General features: G+C 44.6%; 1 protein-coding gene across 2 annotated transcripts; it reads left to right on the top strand.

Moving 5' to 3' along the window:
• The first annotated feature begins 15,923 nt into the window (after positions 1-15,923).
• On the top strand, positions 15,924-23,636 carry LOC106588222 (dpy-19 like 4). Of its 2 annotated transcripts, none has more exons than XM_014177001.3 (20): positions 15,924-16,383; positions 16,858-16,957; positions 17,068-17,244; positions 17,472-17,596; positions 17,873-17,963; positions 18,172-18,293; positions 18,488-18,633; positions 18,988-19,111; positions 19,366-19,500; positions 19,698-19,829; positions 20,090-20,191; positions 20,389-20,462; positions 20,652-20,810; positions 20,936-21,055; positions 21,152-21,272; positions 21,947-22,003; positions 22,124-22,206; positions 22,366-22,498; positions 22,706-22,864; positions 23,059-23,636. In XM_014177001.3, exons 1-20 carry the CDS (start codon positions 16,381-16,383, stop codon positions 23,221-23,223), a joined length of 2,328 nt encoding a protein of 775 aa, XP_014032476.1. In that variant the 5' UTR covers positions 15,924-16,380; the 3' UTR covers positions 23,224-23,636. The 2 variants fall into 2 exon arrangements, with proteins under 2 accessions (XP_014032476.1, XP_014032475.1); XM_014177000.3 differs by having other exon boundaries at positions 15,925-16,538.
• Positions 23,637-24,969: the final 1,333 nt, after the last annotated feature.

The following is a 24,969-nucleotide window of genomic DNA, read 5'->3' on the forward strand; positions in this document are numbered from 1 at the left end:
GGGTCTAGGCCTTCTCCTCTTCTCTCTATACACCAAGACACTCGGCTCAGTCATATCCTCACATATCCTCATATCATTGCTATGCGAATGACAGTCAACTACTTTTCTCCTTCCCCCCTTCTGACACCCAGGTGGCGACACGTATCTCTGCGTTCCTGGCAGATATCTCATCTTGCATGTCGGCCCACCACCTAAAGCTCAAATTCGACGGAGCTGCACTTCCTCCCTGGGAAGGCCTGCCCGCTCAAAGACCTCTCAATCATGGTTGACAACTCCACATTGTCACCCTCCCAGAGTGCAAAGAACCTTGGCATGACCCTGGACAACACCCTGTCGTTCTCTGCAAACATCAAAGCAGTGACTCGCTCCTGCAGGTTCATGCTCTATAACATCCGTAGGGCACGACCCTACTTCACACAGGAAGCGGTGCAGGTCCTAATCCAGGCACTTGTCATGTCTTGTCTGGACTACAGCCCTCCTGGTTTTCAACCTTCCCAAGTTCTCCCATGTCACCCCGTTCCTCCACACAATTCACTGGCTTCCAGTCGAAGCTCACATCTACTCCAAGACCATGGTGCTTGCTTACGGAGCAGCAAGAGGAACTTACCTCCCTACCTTCAGGCTATGTTCAAACCCTTCACCCCAACCCGAGCACTCTGTTCTGCCACCTCTAGTTTCTTGGCCCACCCACCCCTACGGGAGGGCAGCTCCCGCTCAGCCCAGTCCAAGTTCTTCTCTGTCCCCGAGTCCCTGCCCATCTTCCGAAAGTATCTATTAAGCTAACATAGTTTTAAGATGGCCATACCATGGATCATTTAGCTATTTGATTTAGAATTTTAGGACCCTTTTATTTGATAAAATATAGAATTTTGGCCTTTACAACTATAGCCCATAGAAACGCATTGAATAAATTGGAAAAAAAGACAGTTGAAAAATATATCATAAGGAATATGGTTTTGAAGTGTCTGTCCTACAGTACTAGGAAATATAAGAAAGCTCAGAAAAAAATATATATTTTTACACATATTTAACCCCATATTTTTGGGGGCACAAAATTACCTCCGTACTTCCATTTGCTTGTATAGGTTATCTTCAGACGAGTCCCGTGACACTTGTGGGGGACCTAAAGCAAAACGGTGAACACCATCGTGTTTGTGAGAGTCTCCCCTTTCCATAGAGTGGTCATAATAGGTGCTACATTCGTTTTTGTGAGAAGACCAATTTTGGGGATGTCTCATGGTCTGACAAAACACCACTGTAGCTCGGCCATCTTCCACTGCAGATGCAGAAGGCCAACATAGGTGGATGCCTTAGATTGATGGGGACTTTCTTTTATTATGTTACTCAGTTTGACGCATGGGTGAATACACTAACTGTAAATCACTCTGGATTAGAGCATCTGTTAAATGACTAAAATGTCAAATGTAGGTAGGCTCCTGTTGTTGAGGATCACAGGGTCAGTGCCCACTTTGACCACTAAGTGTCACTGAAGCACTAATATCACAGATGGAGTTAATTATCAACACTACTTTGATTTATATTTCATTAGGATCGTTTCTAGCCCAAGGACTAGTCTTCCAATAGTCCTTGAGAAATGTAAAAAAATAAAAAAAACATCACAAAAACACAAAACAAGATCCACATTCCTATTACCTATACATATTATGAAGTACACCCCCCCAGCGTACCCCCACCCACATACCTCATGTGCACATATTAATAAATAATACAACAACATATTACAATAACCTCTTAGACCCACTATATTCATTGAAGACATTTTGTGATTTAATCTCTTTAAAAAAAAATATTTGGCAAGTTTTTGGAACTTTCTGGCAAGGAGTTCCAGGACTTCACTGCCCTGAAATTAAAAGCTATTTTGCCAAGCACTAATTTGAAAACTGCCATCTTGGCCAATTATGGGCACAACATACCAACCCGGGCCCAACGGTTCCACTCCTGGTAAGACCTCTAATGTGGCGGCAGGTAGCCTAGTGGTTAGAGCATTGGACTAGTAACCGAAAGGTTGCAAGATCGAATCCCCGAGCTGACAAGGTAAAAATCTGTCGTTCTGCCCCTGGACAAGGCAGTTAACCCACTGTTCCTAGGCCGTCATTGAAAATAAGAATTTGTTCTTAAGGGGTATGTGAGACGCTAGCGTCCCACCTGCGGGACACACAGCCAACAGCCAGTGAAATAGCAGGGCGCCAAATTCAAAACAACAAAAATCTCATGATTCAAATGTCTCTATTATATCCCATTTTAAAGATACACTTCTCGTTAATCCAACCAAATTGTCCGATTTCAAAAAGGCTTTACGGCGAAAGCAAAACATTAGATTATGTTAGGACAGCACCTATACAAGAAAAACCACACAGCCATTTTCCAAGCAAGGAGAGGCGTCACAAAAACCAGAAATACAGCTAAAATGAATCACTAACCTTTGATGATCTTCATCAGATGGCACTCATAGGACTTCATGTTACACCATACATGCATGTTTTGCTCGATAAAGTTCATATTTATATCCAAAAACCCCATTTTACAATGGCGTGTAATGTTCAGAAATGTTTTGCCTCCCAAAACTTCCGGTGAATGAGCACATCAATTTACAGAAATACTCATCATAAACATTGATAAAATACACTGCTCAAAAAAATAAAGGGAACACTTAAACAACACAATGTAACTCCAAGTCAATCACACTTCTGTGAAATCAAACTGTCCACTTAGGAAGCAACACTGATTGACAATAAATTTCACATGCTGTTGTGCAAATGGAATAGACAACAGGTGGAAATTATAGGCAATTAGCAAGACAGCCCCAATAAAGGAGTGGTTCTGCAGGTGGGGACCACAGACCACTTCTCAGTTCCTATGGTTCCTGGCTGATGTTTTGGTCACTTTTGAATGCTGACGGTGCTTTCACTCTAGTGGTAGCATGAGACGGAGTCTACAACCCACACAAGTGGCTCAGGTAGTGCAGCTCATCCAGGATGGCACATCAATGCCAGCTGTGGCAAGAAGGTTTGCTGTGTCTGTCAGTGTAGTGTCCAGAGCATGGAGGTGCTCCCAGGAGACAGGCCAGTACATCAGGAGACGTGGAGGAGGCCGTAGGAGGGCAACAACCCAGCAGCTGGACCGCTACCTCCGCCTTTGTGCAAGGAGGAGCAGAAGCACTGCCAGAGCCCTGCAAAATGACCTCCAGCAGGCCACAAATGTGCATGTGTCTGCTCAAACGGTCAGAAACAGACTCCATGAGGGTGGTATGAGGGCCCGACGTCCACAGGTGGGGGTTGTGCTTACAGCCCAACACCATGCAGGACGTTTGGCATTTGCCAGAGAACACCAAGATTGGCACATTCGCCACCGGCGCCCTGTGCTCTTCACAGATGAAAGCAGGTTCACACTGAGCACGTGACAGACGTGACAGAGTCTGGAGACGCCGTGGAGAACGTTCTGCTGCCTGCAACATCCTCCAGCATGACCGGTTTGGCGGTGGGTCAGTCATGGTGTCGGGTTGCATTTCTTTGGGGGGTCGCACAGCCCTCCATGTGCTCGCCAGAGGTAGCCTGACTGCCATTAGGTACCGAGATGAGATCTTCAGACCCCTTGTGAGACCATATGCTGGTGCGGTTGGCCCTGGGTTCCTCCTAATGCAAGACAATGCTAGACCTCATGTGGCTGGAGTGTGTCAGCAGTTCCTGCAAGTGGAAGGCATTGATGCTATGGACTGGCCTGCCCGTTCCCCAGACCTGAATCCAATTGAGCACATCTGGGACATCATGTCTCGCTCCATCCACCAACGCCACGTTGCACCACAGACTGTCCAGGAGTTGGCGGATGCTTTAGTCCAGGTCTGGGAGGAGATCCCTCAGGAGACCATCCGCCACCTCATCAGGAGCATGCCCAGGCGTTGTAGGGAGGTCATACAGGCACGTGGAGGCCACACATACTACTGAGCCTCATTTTGACTTGTTTTAAGGACATTACATCAAAGTTGGATCAGCCTGTAGTGTGGTTTTCCACTTTAATTTTTAGTGTGACTCCAAATCCAGACCTCCATGGGTTGATAAATTGGATTTCCATTGATTATTTTTGTGTGATTTTGTTGTCAGCGCATTCAGCTATGTAAAGAAAAAAGTATTTAATAAGATTATTACTTTACATTTACATTTAAGACATTTAGCAGACGCTCTTATCCAGAGCGACTTACAAATTGGTGCATTCACCTTATAATATCCAGTGGAACAACCACTTTACAATAGTGCATCTAAATCTTTTAAGGGGGGGGGGGGGGGGTTAGAAGGATTACTTTATCCTATCCCAGTTATTCCTTAAAGAGGTGGGGTTTCAGGTGTCTCCGGAAGGTGGTGATTGACTCCGCTGTCCTGGCGTCGTGAGGGAGCTTGTTCCACCATTGGGGTGCCAGAGCAGCGAACAGTTTTGACTGGGCTGAGCGGGAACTGTGCTTCCTCAGAGGTAGGGAGGCGAGCAGGCCAGAGGTGGATGAACGCAGTGCCCTTGTTTGGGTGTAGGGCCTGATCAGAGCCTGAAGGTACGGAGGTGCCGTTCCCAAAGAAGGAACAACATCTAATGCCGAAACTTTCATTCAGATCTAGGATGTGTTGTTTAAGTGTTCCCTTTATTTTTTTGAGCAGTATATTAAACTGTTATTCAAAGAATTATAGATACACTTCTTAATGCAACCACTGTGTCAGATTTTAAAAAAACTTTACAGCGAAAGCACACTTTGCAATAATCTGAGTACAGCGTTCAGACACGAAACCAAACCTGCCATTTTGTGGAGTCAACAAAACTCAGAAATAATATTATAAATAGTCACTTAACTTTGATGATCTTCATCAGAATGCACTCCCAGGTCCACAATAAATGTTTGTTTTGTTCGATAAAGTCCATCATTTAAGTCCAAATACCTCCTTTTTGTTTGAGCGTTCAGTCCACTACTCCAAATGCAGGAAGCGCGCGCAAAATGTCACGACGAAAAGTCAAAAAAAGTTATATTTACGTTCGTAGAAATATGTCAAACGATGTATAGCATCAATCTTTAGGATGTTTTTAACATAAATCTTCAGTAATATTCCAACCGGACAATTCCAATGTCTCACACTGCCCTACCCTGTGCTTTGACCTCTTTCTCCCCTCTCTCTCCAGATGAAATCTCGCGTCTTGTGACGGCCGGCCGCCCAACAACCTGCCCACTTGACCCTATCCCCTCCTCTCTTCTCCAGACCATTTCCGGAGACCTTCTCCCCTACCTCACCTCACTCATCAACTCATCCTTGACCGCTGGCTACGTCCCTTCCGTCTTCAAGAGAGCGAGAGTTGCACCCCTTCTGAAAAAACCTACACTCGATCCCTCCGATGTCAACAACTACAGACCAGTATCCCTTCTTTCCTTTCTCTCCAAAACTCTTGAACGTGCCGTCCTTGGCCAGCTCTCTTGCTATCTCTCTCAGAATGACCTTCTTGATCCTAATCAGTCAGGTTTCAAGACTGGACATTCAACTGAGACTGCTCTTCTCTGTGTCACGGAGGCTCTCCGCACTGCTAAAGCTAACTCTCTCTCCTCTGCTCTCATCCTTCTAGACCTATCTGCTGCCTTTGATACTGTGAACCATCATATCCTCCTCTCCACCCTCTCCGAGCTGGGCATCTCCGGCGCGGCCCACGCTTGGATTGCGTCCTACCTGACAGGTCGCTCCTACCAGGTGGCGTGGCGAGAATCTGTCTCCGCACCACGTGCTCTCACCACTGGTGTCCCCCAGGGCTCTGTTCTAGGCCCTCTCCTATTCTCGCTATACACCAAGTCACTTGGCTCTGTCATATCCTCACATGGTCTCTCATATCATTGCTATGCAGATGACACACAATTAATCTTCTCCTTTCCCCCTTCTGACAACCAGGTGGCGAATCGCATCTCTGCATGTCTGGCAGACATATCACTGTGGATGACGGATCACCACCTCAAGCTGAACCTCGGCAAGACGGAGCTGCTCTTCCTCCCGGGGAAGGACTGCCCGTTCCATGATCTCGCCATCACGGTTGACAACTCCCTTGTGTCCTCCTCCTAGAGTGCTAAGAGCCTCGGCGTGACCCTGGACAACACCCTGTCGTTCTCCACTAACATCAAGGCGGTGACCCGATCCTGTAGGTTCATGCTCTACAACATTCGCAGAGTACGACCCTGCCTCACACAGGAAGCGGCGCAGGTCCTAATCCAGGCACTTGTCATCTCCCGTCTGGATTACTGCAACTCGTTGTTGGCTGGGCTCCCTGCCTGTGCCATTAAACCCCTACAACTCATCCAGAACGCCGCAGCCCGTCTGGTGTTCAACCTTCCCAAGTTCTCTCACGTCACCCCGCTCCTCCGCTCTCTCTACTGGCTTCCAGTCGAAGCTCGCATCCGCTACAAGACCATGGTGCTTGCCTACGGAGCTGTGAGTGTTTCCTATCCAAATCTACTAATAATATGCATATTCTACCTTCTGAGCCTGAGTAGCAGGCAGTTTAATTTGGGCATGTCTTTCATCCGGACGTCAAAATACTGCCCCCTACCCTAGAGAAGTTAACTGACCTGCCTAGTTAAATAAAGGTTAAAAAAAATTAAAATAGCCGTGCTGGTTAGACTAACTAGAAGTTGGCTTACCACGGGGGATGGCTATTAGCAATAGATCGACTACTAATGGACAAATGTATCTGGGGCTTCACCACCGATGCAAAGCGCCATGCTGCCCAATGCAACCCCCCGTCAGTTGACGCCCTGGTCGCTTTATTCGAAAATTACCAGGTTACTGTAGAGATGTTGCGAAGCAGCATGCCAGAGCCCAGTAGGCCTAGTAGGCCTGAAGTCAAGGCAGAACCAACGCATGGTAGAAAGGGAGACACACAAATGTTACATCTCCAAATTCCTATACCTAGCACACTCACATTTGCTTGGAGCACACCTAGGAGTGGAGAAAAAATATTAGCGGATCCTGGCTCGGTTTTACTGGCCCGGAATGTTGAGGGCTGTCCAGGATTACTACCAGTAGTGCGATTAATGCCAGAAAACAGACCCAAAGGTAACCTATCAAAATCCCTTAACCAATAATTGAGACCCCTTTTCAGAGGATACACATGGACAAATTGGGACCTCTGCCTAAATCCAATCGAGGACATACAGTTTAAGTCGGAAGTTTACATACACCTTAGCCAAATACATTTAAACTCAGTTTCACAATTCCTGACATTTGATCCTAGCAAAAATTCCCTGTTTTAGGTCAGTCAGGATCACCACTTTACTTTAAGAATCTGAAATGTCTGAATAATAGTAGAGAAAATGATTTATTTCAGATTTAATTTCTTTCATCACATTCCCAGTGGGTCAGAAGTTTACATACACTCAATTAGTATTTGGTAGCATTGCCTTTAAATTGTTTAACTTGGGTCAAACGTTTTGGCTAGCCTTCCACAAGCTTCCCACTGTTACGGCTGTCGTAAGAGGGGACCAAAGCGCAGCATGGCGCAGTTCATTATAAATTTATTAAACAATGAAACACTAGAACAAAGAAACAAAACGAAAGCCAACAGTTCTGTCAGGTCACTGAATAACAAAAAAGAAAATAACTACCCACAAAACACAGGTGGGAAAAGGCTGCCTAAGTATGGTTCCCAATCAGAGACAACGATAGACAGCTGCCTCTGATTGGAAAAAATACCTGGCAAAAACGTAGAAATACATAGATTGCCCACCCCATATCACACCCTGACCTAACTAAACAGAGAAAAACGGCTCTCTCAGGTCAGGGCGTGACACCCACAATAAGTTGGGTGATGTTTGGCCCATTCCTCCTGACAGAGCTGGTGTAACTGAGTCAGGTTTGTAGGCCTCCTTGCTCGCACACGCTTTTTCAGTTCTGCCCACACATTTTCTATAGGATTGAGGTCAGGGCTTTGTGATGGCCACTCCAATACCTTGACTTTGTGGTCCTTAAGCCATTTTGCCACAACTTTGGAAGTATGCTTGGGGTCATTGTCCATTTGGAAGACTCATTTGGAAGACCAAGCTTTAACTTCCTGACTGATGTCTTGAGATGTTGTTTCAATATATCCACATCATTTTCCTGCCTCATGACGCCATCTGTTTTGTGAAGTGCACCAGTCCCTCCTGCAGCAAAGCACCCCCACAACATGATGCTGACACCCCAATGCTTCACGGTTGGGAGGGTGTTCTTCGGCTTGCAAGCCTCCCCCTTTTTCCTCCAAACATAACGATGGTCATTATGGCCAAACAGTTCTATTTATGTTTCATCAGACCAGAGGACATTTCTCTAACAAGTACGATCTTTGCCCCCTTGTGCAGTTGCAAACCGTAGTCTGGCTTTTTCATGGCGGTTTTGGAGCATTGGCTTCTTCCTTGCTGAGCAGGCCTTTCAGGTTATGTCGATTTAGGACTCGTTTTACTGTGGATATAGATACTTCTGTACCTGTTTCCTCCAGCATCTTCACAAGGTCCTGGTGTTCTGGGATTGATTTGCACTTTTCGCACCAAAGTACGTTCATCTCTAGGAGACAGAACACATCTCCTTCCTGAGCGGTATGACGGCTGCGTGGTCCCATGGTGTTTATACTTGTGTACTATTATTTGTACAGATGAACGTGGTACCTTCAGGCGTTTGGAAATTGCTCCCAAGGATGAACCAGAGTTGTGAAGGACCATAATTGTTTTATGATGTCTTGGCTGATTTCTTTTGATTTTCCCATGATGTCAAGCAAAGAGGCACTGAGTTTGAATGGTAGGCCTTGAAATACATCCACAGGTACACATCCAATTGACTAAAATGTTGTCAATTAGCCTGTTGTCAATCTGAAGCTTCTAAAGCAGTGACATCATTTTCGGGAATTTTCCAAGCTGTTTGAAGGCACAGTCAACTTAGTGTATGTAAACTTCTGACCCACTGAAATTGTGATACAGTGAATTATAAGTGAAATAATCTGTCTGCAAACAATTGTTGGAAAAATTACTTGTGTCATGCACAAAGTAGATGTCCTAACCGACTTGCCATAACTATAGTTTGTTAACAAAATATTTTTGGAGTGGTTGAAAAACGAGTTTTAATGACTCCAACCTAAGTGTATGTAAACTTCCGACTTCAACTGTATACTGAATATGCATACATACTGTATATATTTGTGCACATACACTACCGTTCAAAAGTTTGGGGTCACTTAAAAATGCCCTTGTTTTTGAAAGAAAAAAACAAACATTAAAATAACATCAAATTGATGTTATGTCAGAAATATGTCAGAAATACAGTGTAGACATTGTTAATGTTGTAAATGACTATTATAGCTGGAAACAGCAGATTTTTTATGAAATATCTACATAGGCGTACAGAGGCCCATTATCACCAATGGCCCGTTGTGTTAGCTAATCCAAGTTTATCATTTTAAAAGGCTAATTGATCATTAGAAAACCCTTTTGCAATTATGTTAGCACAGCTGAAAACTGTTGTCCTGATTAAAGAAGCAATAAAACTGGCCTCCTTTAGACTAGTTGAGTATCTGGAGCATCAGCATTTGTGGGTTCGATTACAGGCCACAAACAAAGACCTTTCTTTGGAAACTCGTAAGTCTATTCTTGTTCTGAGAAATGAAGGCTATTCCATGTGAGAAAATGCCAAGAAACTGAAGATCTCGCACAACGATGTGTACTACTCCCTTCACAGAACAGCGCAAACTGGTTCTAACCAGAATACAAAGAGGAGTGGGAGGCCCCGGTGCACAACTTGAGCAAGAGGACAAGTACAGTCGTGGCCACACATTTTGAGAATGTCACAAATATTAATTTTCACAAAGTCTGCTGCCTCAGTTTGTATGATGGCAATTTGCATATACTCCAGAATGTTAAGAAGAGTGATCAGATGAATTGCAAAGTCCCTCTTTGCCATGCAAATGAACTGAATCCCCCAAAAACATTTCCACTGCATTTCAGCCCTGCCACAAAAGGACCAGCTGACATCATGTCAGTGATTCTCTCATTAACACAGGTGTGAGTGTTAACGAGGACAAGGCTGGGGATCACTCTGTCATGCTGATTGAGTTCAAATAACAGACTGGAAGCTTCAAAAGGAGGGTGGTGCTTGGAATCATTGTTCTTCCTCTGCCAGTCATGGTCACCTGCAAGGAAACACGTGCCGTCATCATTGCTTTGCACAAAAAGGGCTTCACAGGCAAGGATATTGCTGCCAGTAAGATTGCACCTAAATCAACCATTTATCGGATCATCAAGAACTTCAAGGAGAGCAGTTCAATTGTTGTGAAGAAGGCTTCAGGGCGCCCAAGAAAGTCCAGCAAGCGCAGGACCATGTCCTAAAGTTGATTCAGCTGCGGGATCGGAGCACCACCAGTACAGAGCTTGCTCAGGAATGGCAGCAGGCAGGTGTGAGTGCATCTGCACGCACAGTGAGGCGAAGAATTTTGGAGGATGGCCTGTTGTCAAGAAGGGCAGCAAAGAAGCCACTTCTCTCCAGGAAAAACAGCAGGGACAGACTGATATTCTGCAAAAGGTACAGGGATTGGACTGCTGAGGACTGGGGTAAAGTCATTTTCTCTGATGAATCCCCTTTACGATTGTTTGGGGCATCCGGAAAAAAGCTTGTCCGGAGAAGACGAGGTGAGCGCTACCATCAGTCCTGTGTCATGCCAACAGTAAAGCATCCTGAGACCATTCATGTGTGGGGTTGCTTCTCAGCCAAGGGAGTGGGCTCACTCACAATTTTGCTTAAGAACACAGCCATAAATAAAGAATGGTACTAACACATCCTCCGAGAGCAACTTCTCCCAACCATCCAGGAACAGTTTGGTGACGAACAATGCCTTTTCCAGCATGATGGAGCACCTTGCCATAAGGCAAAAGTGATAACTAAGTGGCTCGGAGAACAAAACATCGATATTTTGGGTCCATGGCCAGGAAACTCCCCAGACCTTAATCCCATTGAGAACTTGTTGTCAATCCTCAAGAGGCAGGTGGACAAACAAAAACCCACAAATTCTGACAAACTCCAAGCATTGATTATGCAAGAATGGGCTGCCATCAGTCAGGATGTGGCCCAGAAGTCAATTGACAGCATGCCAGGGCGGATTGCAGAGGTCTTGAAAAAGAAGGGTCAACACTGCAAATATTGACTCTTTGCATCAACTTCATGTAATTGTCCAAAAAAGCCTTTGACACTGATGAAATCCTTGTAATTATACTTCAGTATTCCATAGTAACATCTGACAAAAATATCTAAAGACACTGAAGCAGCAAACTTTGTGGAAATTAATATTTGTGTCATTCTCAAAACTATTGGCCACGGCTGTACATTAGAGTGTCTAGTTTGAGAAACAGACACCTCACAAGTCCTCAACTGGCAGCTACATTAAATAGTACCCGCAAAACACCAGTCTCAACGTCAACAGTGAAGAGGTGACTCCGTGATGCTGGCCTTCTAGGCAGAGTTGCAAAGAAAAAGTAATATCTCAGACTGGCCAATAAAAATAAATCATTAAGATGGGCAAAATAACACAGACACTGGACAGAGGAACTCTGCCTAGAACTCCAGTATCCCTCTTCACCATTTTGAGGAGAGTTAAAATAGTTTTGAATTAAGTTTTGGTTTTGCAAGAGATGTGTGACGTTTTGCATGCTGTGTTTTTTGGGGTTTGTGTGTGGAGTCTAGAGAAAAGGAGCCATAGTTTCAGAAATCATGTGTAAGCAATTGTCCAAAACTGTAACCTGTTTTCTAGTGACATTTATTTGGATACAGCCATAACAATGAGCTAATGAGGTGCAATTTCGCCTGGCATAGAACATTTGCTCACTCATCGGACACTTGTTCAGCTAGCACAATCACTTCAAATTGAAGCTGGGAAGACTGCAAACTACAGTAGCTGTAATTTGTTTTGTTGTACCTTTTTTCAAATGACATTTCTTTGTGTATTTCCATAAAAATTATGCTAGCTGATTCATGATTTGACTGGCTGAGAAACGCTGCCTGCCTGTCTGTCTCGTCCCGACTCGTTCATTACTATGAGACAGCTGGAGATCGAATTTGAATATTGAAACAATGTTGCAAATGTCAGAGAAACAGACAGCAAGGTTTATACAAATCTCAGCTGTTGAAAACTAAATGTTAGTCTAAAGGAAATGTATGATAATGTCTAGAGGTCGACCGATGTACTGTTTTAGGGCTGATTAGGGCTGATTTCAAGTTTTCATTTTTGGATGCCGATTATGGCCGATTACATTGCACTACAGGAGGAGACTGCGTGGCAGGCTGACCACCTGCTATGCGAATTCAGCAAGGAGCCAAGGTAAGTTGCTAGCTAGCATTAAACTTATCTTATAAAAAACAATCAAATCTTAACTTAATCACTAGTTAACTACAGTGAGGGAAAAAAGTATTTCATCCCCTGCTGATTTTGTACGTTTGCCCACTGACAAAGAAATGATCAGTCTATAATTTTAATGGTAGGTTTATTTGAACAGTGAGAGACAGAATAACAACAAATAAATCCAGAAAAACGCATGTCAAAAATGTTATAAATTGATTTGCATTGAGCTCCAAGTGGCCGGTGACTTTAATGTAGGGAAACTTAAATCTGTTTTACCTAATTTCTATCTACATGTTAAATGTGCAACTAGACGGAAAAACTAGACCACCTTTACTCCACACACAGAGACACGTACAAAGCTCTCCCTCGCCCTCCATATAGCAAATCTGAGAATAACTATATCCTCCTGATTCCTGCTTACAAGCAAAAATTAAAACAGGAAGCACCAGTGACTTGGTCTATAAAAAGTGGTCAGATGAAGCAGATGCTAAACTACAGGACTGTTTTGCTAGCACAGACTGGAATATGTTCCAGGATTCTTCTGATTGCATTGAGGAGTACACCACATCAGTCACTGGCTTCACCAATAAGTGCATCGAGGATGTTGTCCCCACAGTGACTGCACGTACATACCCCAACCAGAAGCCATGGATTACAGGCAACATTTGCACTGAGCTAAAGGGTAGAGCTGCCGCTTTCAAGGAGCGGGACTCTAACCCGGAAGCTTATAAGAAATCCCGCTATGCCCTCCGACGAACCATCAAACAGGAAAAGCTTCGATACAGGACTAAGATCGAATCGTACTACACCGACTCCGACACTCGTTGGATGTGGCAGGGCTTGCAAACTATTACAGACTACAAAGGGAAGCACAGCCGAGAGATGCCCAGTGACGCGAGCCTACCAGACAACCCAAATAACTTCTATGCTCGCTTCGAGGCAAGTAATACTGAAACACGCATGACAGCATCAGCTGTTCAGGACAGATCAACATTCACAAGGCCGCTGGGCCAGACGGATTACCAGGACGTGTACTCCAAGTGTAACCGATGTGAAATGGCTAGTTAGTTAGCGGTGGTGCGCGCTAATAGCGTTTCAATCAGTGACGTCACTCGCTCTGAGACTTGAAGTAGGGTTTCCCCTTGTGTTGCAACGGCCGCTGCTTTTGTGGCGCGATGGGTAACGATGCTTCGTGGGTGTCAGTTGTTGATGTGTGCAAGGGTCCCTGGTTCGAGCCCAGGTTGGGGCGAAGAGGGGGACGGAACCTACACAGTTACACAAGCATGCACTGACCCACTGGCAAGTGTCTTCACTTACATTTTCAACCTCTCCCTGTCTGCGTCTGTAATACCAACATGCTTCAAGCAGACCACCATAGTCCCTGTGCCCAAGAACACTAAGGTAACCTGCCTAAGTGACTACCAACCCGTAACACTCACGTCTGTAGCCATGAAATGCTTTGAAAGGCATCAACAGCATTATCCCAGAAACCCTAGACCCACTCCAATTTGAGTACTGCCCCAACAGATCCACAGATGATGCAATCTCTATTGCACTCCACACTGCCCTTTCACACCTGGACAAAAGGAACACCTATGTGAGAATGCTATTCATTGACTACAGCTCAGGGTTCAACACCATAGTGCCCTAAAAGCTCATCCCTAAGCTTAGGACCTTGAGACTAAACACCTCCCTCTGCAACTGGATCCTGGACTTCCCGACGGGTCGCCCCTAGGTGGTAAGGGTAGATAACAACACATCCGCCACGCTGATCCTCAACATGAGGGCCCCTCAGGGTTGCGTGTTCAGTCCCCTCCTGTACTCCCTGTTCACTCATGACTGCACGGCCAGGCACGACTCCAACACCTTTGTTATGTTTGCCGATGACACAACAGTGGTAGGCATGATCACCGACAACGTTGAGACAGCCTAAAGGGAGGTCAGAGACCTGACCGTGTGGTGCAAGGGCAACAACCTGTCCCTCAACGTGATCAAGACAAAGGAGATTATTGTGGACTACAGGAAAAGGAGGACCGAGCACGCCCCCATTCTCATCGACGGGGCTGCAGTGGAGCAGGTTGAGAGCTTAAAAGTTCCTTGGTGTCTACATCACCAACAAACTAACATGGTCCAAGCACACCAAGACAGTCGTGAAGAGGGCTCGACCAAACCTATTCCCCCTCAGGAGACAGAAAAGATTTGGCACGGGTCCTCAGATCTTCAAAAGGTTTTACCGCTGCACCATCGAGAGCATCCTGACGGGTTGCATCACTGCCTTGTATGGCAACTGCTCGGTCTACAGAGGGTAATGCGTACGGCCCAGTACATCACCGAGGCCAAGCTTCCTGCCATCCAGGACCAGACGGTGTCAGAGGAAGGCCCTAAAAATTGTCAAAGACTCCAGCCACCCTAGTCATTGACTGTTCTCTCTGCTACAGCACGGCAAGCGGTACCGGAGTGCCAAGTCTATGTCCAAGAGGCTTCTAAACAGATTCAACCCCCAAGCCATAAGGCTCCTGAACATCTAATCAAAGGGCACATACCCCTCCCCCTACATCTCTGTCCCTACGAACCACTACATATCCTTGTATGATAAACTCCAGTCGGTTTGAGCCATGTTTCCTGCACACAAATCACATCAGGATTAGCCGGCAGTGAACTGCTTGAACTCCTGCCAATTAGCCAACAGACTTCGAGCATTACATTGTAGTACTACCACCATAAAAAAGATCCAGTAATACATGACTCTAACCTCTTCCCATGTCAACCCTGTCATACTCAGATGTCTCCCAGCCGCTTTCACTATGAGCTGAATCCTCTCCGTTTTAAACTACTTTAGCAGTGCTATTGACAGCTCCTGCTATGAACATACCAGCTTTCTATTATCTATCTACCTGCCACGTAATCCCCGGCCTAGATACTCCTACCCATCTCTCCCTTGAACCTGTATCTCCCAAGACCTGGACCACTCTCACTGCCTCAGCATATGACACCCTTCTCTCCACTCTGTTGTTGCACCTCCACTGCAACATTGCCTCACACCCACCATATGGGTACATAAGCCCTCACATAATAACTCATATATCCTATGGTTACTTTATTTGGCAGTACCCTGTCCTTGAAGCGTAACAGAATAGACAGGCTATCCAACCCTAACTCCACCCCTTGTTGCTTGCAATCTTTGAATATTCACTAGAATGTTGTCGCGTACCTCTTTAGTGCTAACACTCACAGGCACTCCTGTTATCACCCCTTTAATCCACTGCTTCCCTGCTTGATCAGTCCAGCTGCTCGACACCACCTTACACTTCCCTATTTGTTTCACTCTGTGAGATTTTTCCCTCTGCACAATGTTCTTACACAACAACAAGCTGCATCTCTTAACACTTTAGCACTGACAACTTACCCAATCAACTATTTTATCACAGCCGTCAACCTTATCGGACTCATTGCCCCAACCCGCCCTTCCTCCCTAAACTTCAGAATCACTTTATGCTCCTCCTCACCTCACGACATATCTTGCCCTTCCTCGACACTCTCTACCAACGAACTGCCGCTAGCCTTGGAAAATGTTGTTCTCCTCAAACTTCATTTTCAGCCTCCTCTGTGCCTTCATAGACCTCTCGCTCCCCTTCAAACCCCTGCCCCCTTTCTTTTTCTATTTTCTACTCCCCCCTTTATTTGTACCACTGCTCCATACTTGTTTCACTTTCTTCCCCATCACTATCTCCTACCATTTCTGACCCAGTTACAGCCCTGCCGAACCACCGCCACACCGACTAAAGTTGTATTGTTTGTTTATCAACGATTGATACCGGAGTTCCGAACAGTTTTAGTAGAATGCACTCCTGATGCACTCTTTTTTTGTGTGTTTATTTTCCTGGTTTAGACCTAGCTATGTTGAAGACTTCTTCCTCGGGAGTTCTAACAGAAACATTTAGCTAGTTTCCACACTGCCATCTAGTGTGTAGGAGAAGGGTTGACGACAGTAGGGAAGAAATGGTTGGTTAAAGAAATCGCTTGAGGACAGGGAGTCGCTAGCTAGCTCGTTAGTCATTCGTTGAATCAAGTTCGAAAACAAACTCGTTAGCTAGCTAAGTATTAGCAAGCTAGTAGTAGTAGCTCTGTTAATGTCATGGAATTGCTGTGAATCTCTGGTAGGTAGCTAGGTATTCGTTAGCTTAGCCATCTAGATAGCTACCTGTTTGTACAGATATGTCATAATTTGCTAGGACATTGTCAGTATGCTAATTTTGGTTAGCTAGCTAGCAGACTCGCTTGTTTGCAGACTAGCTAACCTTAACATTGTTAATTAACGTTAACGTTATCTAGCAGGCCAGAAGTAACGTTAGCTGCTAGTTAGCTAGAATGATAGCTAGTTAGCCAGGAACTAGCTGCAGTTACGTTAGCTGTGTGGATTATGTTAGGCCAGGGTGTCTGACCCATAATGTGAATATGCCTCTTGTGGTTTAACAGGATATGGCAGGGTTGAGATGCCGGAAAACTGTGGTAAAGGAGGGAGAAGAGGAGGAACACCAGCAATGTGAATCTGAACCTTGCTCAGAGAATTTTACAAGTAACCAACCACACTCAATAGGTGTCAACTGTAGGCCTGCATGGTTTGGTGACAGCCAGGAAATAAATGTATGTGGGTGAAGTTGTAATGTATTCCTTTTCTTTTACCAGTGGACAAGGTTAGTCTGAAGGAGAAGTGTTCAGAGGACACAGATGGAGCTACCTGTGGGGTTCAGGATAAAGAGAAGGAAGATGAAGAGGAGGAGGAGAAGAAGGAAGAAGATAAAAAGGAGGAGGCAGACAGTCAGAAGCCCTCTCCTGTCAAAAGAAACCGGAGCGCCTGCAGATGTGAGTGGATCTCTTGTTATTTTCTCACTGTAAGGGTAGGGATGGAGCCTCTCACCGATGAATCTCTTTCACCAGATACTTCCTCCAATGCTATGTGCAAATAGCCTGGGTACAAGGTTTACTCACTGATTGACACAATCACACAGTAAAAGACGTGCATTGGGTAATGTGTGACTTTTGTCTGACAATAACGTGATGTTCAAACGTACTCTACCCCCACTCCGCAGCGGTTATGCTTCAGAGTCTAGTGAAGCTGTTCTTCGGATGCCTGGCAGCAGTTACATGTGGCATGATGTATGCAGTGTATCTCTACACCTACCACGAGAGGAAGTTCTGGTTTTCTAGCAGACAGGTGGGTAGCGCTAGCCTGGGTACTAGTCTGTTTGTGCTACCATTCCACTCCTTACCACTCCTTGTCATGCCACACTTGCATGACAAGGAGTAGCAAGGAGTGGAATGATAACCTACAGACTAGTAACCAGGCTAGGGTAGCGCTGGGTCTTCCCCAATCCATTTCTCTCTCGCTCGCTCTCTCTCTTTCTCTCTCTAATACATCGTTAGATAATGGCCAGGTGTTAACAGGAATATGAACAGTGCTTACCCTGCCTTTGTGTTTATTTTGTTTCAGGAGCTGGAACGGGAAATCACCTTCCAGGGTGGCAGTGGACTCTACTATTACTACTACAAACACATGTTGACAGCACCCTCCTTTGAAAGAGGTAATAACCTAATCTTTCCCCAAACAAACCAGTATCCAATACAAATCAGTGGTTTTGATATCCAAACCTGAGACAACCTGTCTCACCCAGTTACGGTTATACTGTAACACTATCATATGTTGCCATACTGTTACTACATCTAAGGTTTTCAGTCATCGTCATCATCTTATTATTTCTGTCTTATGGATTCGTTGTTTTTCTGCTTTAGGGATATACGAGCTGATGAGAGACAACAGGACTGTGTCTGGTCAGACCATTAACGCAGTGGAACGCCTGTCTCTGTACCCAGAGCTTATTACTAGCCTGCTCTATAGAATCACAGGAAGCCAGGTCAGTGCACCACCTAGAGATAATCTCTTTCCCTTGATCAAAAAGATCTGACATGAACTTGTGGTTTTTGACTGCATGGCAACTTGCGTTAGTTGACGCGCTGCCTACCCACATCCTGCAGTCTTATCACCCATAAAGATGCTAGTGATGTACTCTGTGTGTGTCTGACTGGTAGGGTTTCCTCCACCCTGCAGGATGTAATAGAGCCAGTATACTTCTACATCGGAGTGGTGTTTGGCCTCCAGGCTGTCTACGTCACTGCCCTCTTCGTGTCCAGCTGGGTGATGAGTGGCACGTGCGTGGCTGGCATACTGGCTGTGGCCTGGTATGTTATCAACCGGTGAGTGGGAGATGGACACACTATCAGACACAATGTGTGTGTCCCAAGTGGCACCCTATTCCCTTTATAGTGTGCACTACTTTTGACCAGGGCCTTACGATGCAGGCTATGTCTGTTTCCCCATTGTCCTGCTTTTTCCAGAGGTGTGCACTTGTACCCTCCCTCTCATGGATTTAAAAGCATAGGAGTGTTGGCTGGCGGGTAGTTTCCACCATTGTTAAATCCATGAGAGAAAGTGTTTAAGTGTAAGTGTGATGAATCAGGATATAGCCATTATCATGGTCTTCCTAGGCATTCAGACATTACAACGTAACTTGTTTTAATTCTGTCATTGTTCATTCATTGTCTCCCCAGACCAGACACAACCAAAGTGGACTATGCCATTCCACTGCGGGAAAACTGGGCCTTGCCTTACTTCTCTTGCCAAGTTGCAGCCTTAACAGGATTCCTGAGTAATAACGTTAACTCAGCCTCAGAGGTGAGCTACCTTTGCATGTTACTCCAAATGTAAAAATTGCTTTTTAAACACCTAGGTCATTGGAGTAAGGGAGAGGGATAGAGTGAGACATTCTGTGTATTGCTTTCAATTAAATTGATTTAAAAGCTGTAAGCTCATCGTTATGTGTGGGATATAGGGAATATGGATATGATAAGTTTGTGTTTCATCATACCACCTGTCGGTTTTTTCCTGTGGGTAAAATTGGCATGATGGCTCTCCCCTCTGTGTTGTAGATGTTCTGTTACCTCCTGATGAGTGCCACCACGTTCACCTTCATCCTGGTGTGGGAGCACAGCCACTACGTGCTCTTCATCCAGGGCCTGGCTCTGTTCCTGCTCGACTCCTTTGACCTGGTGCCGTCCCGCAAGGTACTTACTTACTGCCCTCCAAAGTTATTGTGATATTATCTCATTTTGAAGACATATTTGCTGACTTCCGTCTTCATGGTTGTTGTAGATGAAACATTTGCTGAAGGATATTTTGGTATGATAAAATGTCAAAGTATTCAGTCAATTGGATATAGTCTCAGTATCTCCCTTTTCTGTCTCTCTGTGTGATTGACAAGATGGCTGACATTCACAAGGTGTACCTGAGCTCTCTCTTCCTGGCCTACGTCCTCCAATTCCAGAACCCAGCCCTGCTCAGCTCTCCTTTGCTCAGCCTCCTCATCAGCTCAGTGCTAGCGAGGTACTTCCAGGTAGAGAGAGCTTCTGACTTACTCTGTGAAACCAAATAGCAGTGAGGCTTTGGAGCTGTAAGTTAGCTTCCACCTTGCACACAAAATTATGAAATATTGAACATCCACTACCGTTCGCACATGGAGGGAACGTTTGATTGAAGCATAAGGCGTAAATTAGACTTGGTAAGATGATGGAAGCTGCTAATGTTAGATAATCAGAGGTTGCTTTGGCAGTTGCCACAATCGCTTTCAAATGTTGTCTGTGGTCTTGTTTTCAGCAAAACATGAAGATGGGCCCCCTAGTGGCCAGACTGATGAAGCTCTTTCTGCATTTCTACCTCTGCTTCACCACCGGGATCACCTTCAGCTATGTGGCCAAGGTGAGAGTCCCTGAGTTTAGGTTCAGTTTCATCAATATTGTAACATTGTTGGAAATATGGGAGTGTTCCCCCTCTGGATGTGTATTTGAAAGGAAATTGCAACATCTGATTAACAATCACACAACATGTTGTAGTAGATGGGATTTGAGTTGGAAAATCAACATTTTCATGTAATATGCATCTAATTTGATTTCCAGCGACTAATGCCAGTCAGAGAGAGTGATTTCATTTTGAAATTTCTTGAAGTGAAATTCGGACTCAACACAACAACGTGAGTTGTAACACTTTCTAACATACAACTGACCCAAATATTTGGCATTCAGCAATAAGACAAAGATAAGGTAATTCTAGTGTGATATCTTATTGTAGTAAATGTAGTAATATTAAGTGTTCAATCATAATGTTAACTAGCAATGAACAACAGTAAATATGAAATTATTGAATGGTTTCTCTTCCTCAGAGACTTTGTGACTAACCGGCTCCTGTGTCAAGAATGCTTCCAGACCCCCAGTCAGGACTTTTTCCTGCGGCTGACCCAAGCATCAGTCTTGCCTTTTTACCTACTGGTCCTCCTTATCTGTCTCATATCAACACTGCAGACCATCTACAGGAGGCTCAGGTTAGAAACTACACATAGTAGACGGCAAGAGAAGCTGTTGTTTTGTGTTCTCATAATATGGTCGATTTCAAATACAAGAACCATCATATGGCCGTTCAGTAATTGTTGTGTCTCCATGGTGATAGTGGTGAGCCAATGAAAACGAACCTCAGACTCGAAGATGGACGAATAGGAGAGCAACCCGAGGTCATCTACCACGTTTTCCACACAATGCTGTTCGGGGCTCTGGCTATGGTCTTTGAGGGGTATGTTCCTAAATGATTCAGGTTTACTTGCTATAACCTTTCAGACATGAAAACAAAAAATGGCTGTCATTGTTCACACGTGGTGTTCTCCCGCAGGATGAAGTATTTGTGGACCCCATACGTCTGCATGTTCACAGCGTTTGGCGTGTGTTCGCCAGAGCTCTGGGTGACTTTGTTCAGGTGGCTAAGGTTGAAGTCCATCCACCCTGTGGTACTGGTGAGAGAGGCATTTTCCATTCAATTGTCTCCAATCACCATAACCTCTACGCTTTGAGTGTGGACATGCCTCCGTCTCCATTTTCATAGCTAACAAATAGATTCCAGAACACCAAACAGTCCCTTACAAGTCAGAATGTTGAATACATTTTATTTGAACTTACTCTACTGGTTGTCAGCTGATTTCATCCTTATGCAGTTGGAAATGTGAGACAAAATATTCCCAGGAAAGTATTATTTAACTGACTTCAAAACGCATGTGGGCTGCTGTGCGTGGCTATCACAGTTTGTTCATCACCTGAGGCACGCTCATACGATGTAAATACATGTTGCATGCATACTAGCCGATCGCGTGCAGGTGTGTACATGGTTATGCGCATGTGTCAGGTGATAGAAATCTCTGTGCAGTACCAGCGTCTTGAAAAGTCAGGTTAATAATAGATATTTCTTATCAAATTTCCAGAGGCATAAGGAACAACCGCAGAGACAACCAGTAGAGTAAGTTCAAATGTCATTTCATTCTGCTTGTAAGAGGAAGCTTTCCAAACAATTGTATTGCTTTGTTTCAGACTGTGATACCTAACTATCACAGTCTGTTTTAGGCTACAAGCACCATATCTGTTCATAATGTAAAAATATAACATTAATCTTTTGCTGCTTGTTTTACCCAAACAGGCCCTGATATTGAGCACAGCAGTTCCAACCATCATTGGATTCAGTTTATGGAGAGAGGTGAGGTTTGCAATATACGTTAGTATCATCATGTATTAGTATTCTCATGCTTTGAACTTTAACAATTAAGGTGACATTTGTAACATGTTAAATTGGCATAACCCTCTGTCCTTCTTTCAGTACTTTCCCCGTGTCATAGCAGAACTATCAGAGCTGCAGGAATTCTATGACCCAGATACAGTCGAGCTGATGAACTGGATAAAGTGTGTAATCTGCCTCATTGCCTCTCACACAGATCATTTAATACAGACTTGAGGGTTACACAGTACGTTCTTACTGAGGGTTCTGACCCACCAACCCATTTCTGCATCCCTCCCTCTTCTTCTTTCCGTCCCGCCTCTGTTCCTCTCTTTCCTCTCCAGGACCCATGCCCCGATGGCGGCAGTGTTTGCGGGCAGCCCACAGCTGTTGGGTTCGGTGAAGCTGTGCTCAGGTTGGACTGTGACCAGTCTGCCTCTCTACTCAGACATTGACCTGCTGAGGAGGAGTGAGGATGTGAGTAGGGCTACCTGAATCATATGGTGTGCACTTAATAGAGTAGACGCAAACAGGAGAAAACATTATGAGATAGAACAAATATTATTAATCCTACAGGTTAAAACATATCTCCCCCTGAAACATAGGATAGCTGATCTCCCTAGTAATTTGTTTTTTCCTTCTGTCAATCCCCCCATTTGAAACCTTGTGTTTTGCGTCAAATAGACATACCAGGTGTATGCAATGAGGTCTGCGGAAGATGTCTACAAGATTCTGTCTTTGCACAAGACGAGCTACGTGATTATCGAAGAGTCGCTGTGCAACGAGTTGAGTCATACCAAGGGCTGCAGGATCAAAGACCTGCTGGATATCGCCAACAGCCATGTGAGTATTATGAACACCACTCCCTATACTGCAACATTATACCAGGCACGCACACACACACACACTTTGATGATAAACAGTAAACTGTTACAGTACATAACGACGCTCTGAGAAATATAGCCTATATACATGATTGCTTTCTTGCACATGACTGTTTTTTCTTGCATTGACTGTTGCCCTCCTTCCTCCACCAGGTGGTGTATGACAAAGGCGAGATGTACTCCTTCTCCAAACACGGACGATTCTGTCATGAGATAAAGATGAACTACTCGCCCTACACAAACTACTTCTCAAGGGTTTTCTGGAACAGGTCCTATCACGTCTACAAAGTCAACTCTGTCATCTCCTTCCAGTACTGAAGACAGCTCAGCTTCAGCGTAACTACTGAGACAAGACTTTCTTCTGTCTCTGCAGTGTCTGTTACCATAGTTGGATGCAATACAACTCCTTCGCAGTTGGTTCTCTTAAAATCCGTGGAAGAGTGTTGATTGAATATTCACTCCCCTTGACATTCTACGGGCAGTGTAAATTGTCTTGATATTCTGCACAGTAACAAATCATACATGTAACAGATTGAGATCCATGATGAGAAAATTCAGTTGGTCCCCCAATTATTGCATGTCAGATAAGTGGTCAAACTCTTAATGAATAGTTAGGGGCGATGTTCACAATGCCATGTGAGTCATAGTACTGTATTTTGTTTTCCAAAACACTAATTACTGTGATGTCTTGAGTGAAAGTAAAGCACACATGCATGTAGGGGAGACAGGTCCACTATTCTCTTGTCATTATTTACCTCTTAATATTGACGCACATGCAGTGCATATGTGTTTTAACAGTTAAAGTTTGCTACTTTGCGTCTTAGGATGTATTTGCCAGCACACCCCCGTTTCTTCTGTATGATGTAAAAGAGAAGGGGCGGATAAGGTTGACCAGAGCTCACTCTTAAGCCTTTTGGCAAGATTCCCCAATTTGGCCCGTGGGTGGTTGTATTTGGCCCCCCAAGTTTTCTGAGAGAAAAAAATATACACAGTGCATTCGGAAAGTATTCAGACCACTTGACTTTTTCCACATTTTGGTACGTTACAGCCTTATTCTGAAATGGACTACTTTCCGAATGCTGTGTGTGTGTGTGTGTGTGTGTGTGTGTGTGTGTGTGTGTGTGTGTGTGTGTGTGTGTGTGTGTGTGTGTGTGTGTGTGTGTGTGTGTGTGTGTGAGTGTGTGTGTGACGATGGAAAAGCCTGTCAAAACATCAGGAAATCAGCTCCAAGTGATTTTAATTTATTTACATTTACATTTAAGTCATTTAGCAGACGCTCTTATCCAGAGCGACTTACAAATTGGTGCATTCACCTTATGATATCCAGTGGAACAACCACTTTACAATAGTGCATCTAAATATTTTAAGGGGGGGTTAGAAGGATTACTTTATCCTATCCTAGGTATTCCTTAAAGAGGTGGGGTTTCAGGTGTCTCCGGAAGGTGGATTATTAATTTATGAAAAGAGAGAGCCACGTGATCGTATATGCAGGGTTTGAAATACTTTTGTTTTAGTCAAACATATCTGGGTGTCTTGCGGTCAATTTGCAGACTAGAAAGTAGAAATGATTTGTAATTATGTTCTGGCCCCCTGACCATCCGCTCAAGAAATAATCGGCCCGCGGCTGAATCTAGATGATGATCCCTGCCTTATGGGGAGTGAAGGCAGGCTCTGAGGCTATCCATTTATGTTGCTTTTCATTTTAAAAACCTATTGTTCTGGATGCCTTAGTCTTTTTTATTTATTTAACTAGGCAAGTCAGTTAAGAACAAATTCTTATTTACAATGACCCTAACACGGACGATGCTGGGCCAATTGTGTGCTGCCCTATGGGACTCCCAATCACGGCCGGTTGTGATACAGCCCAGTATCAAACCAGGGTCTGTAGTGCCTTAAACCGCTGCGCCACTCGGGAGCCTGAGTCTTGACCTAAAATGTTCACTCAAATGAACAATTATAAGTCACATAGCTAAAGCAGTGGCATTTAAGAGGCTATTTTGAGCTACCGTCAACTTGGATCTTTTACTGGTTGTCATAGTATGCCAGTCTAACTTGCTATGTCTG

The sequence above is a fragment of the Salmo salar genome, chromosome 27 (genome assembly GCF_965601325.2).
Source record: "Salmo salar chromosome 27, fSalSal1, whole genome shotgun sequence".
Classification (NCBI taxonomy): Eukaryota; Metazoa; Chordata; class Actinopteri; order Salmoniformes; family Salmonidae; genus Salmo; species Salmo salar.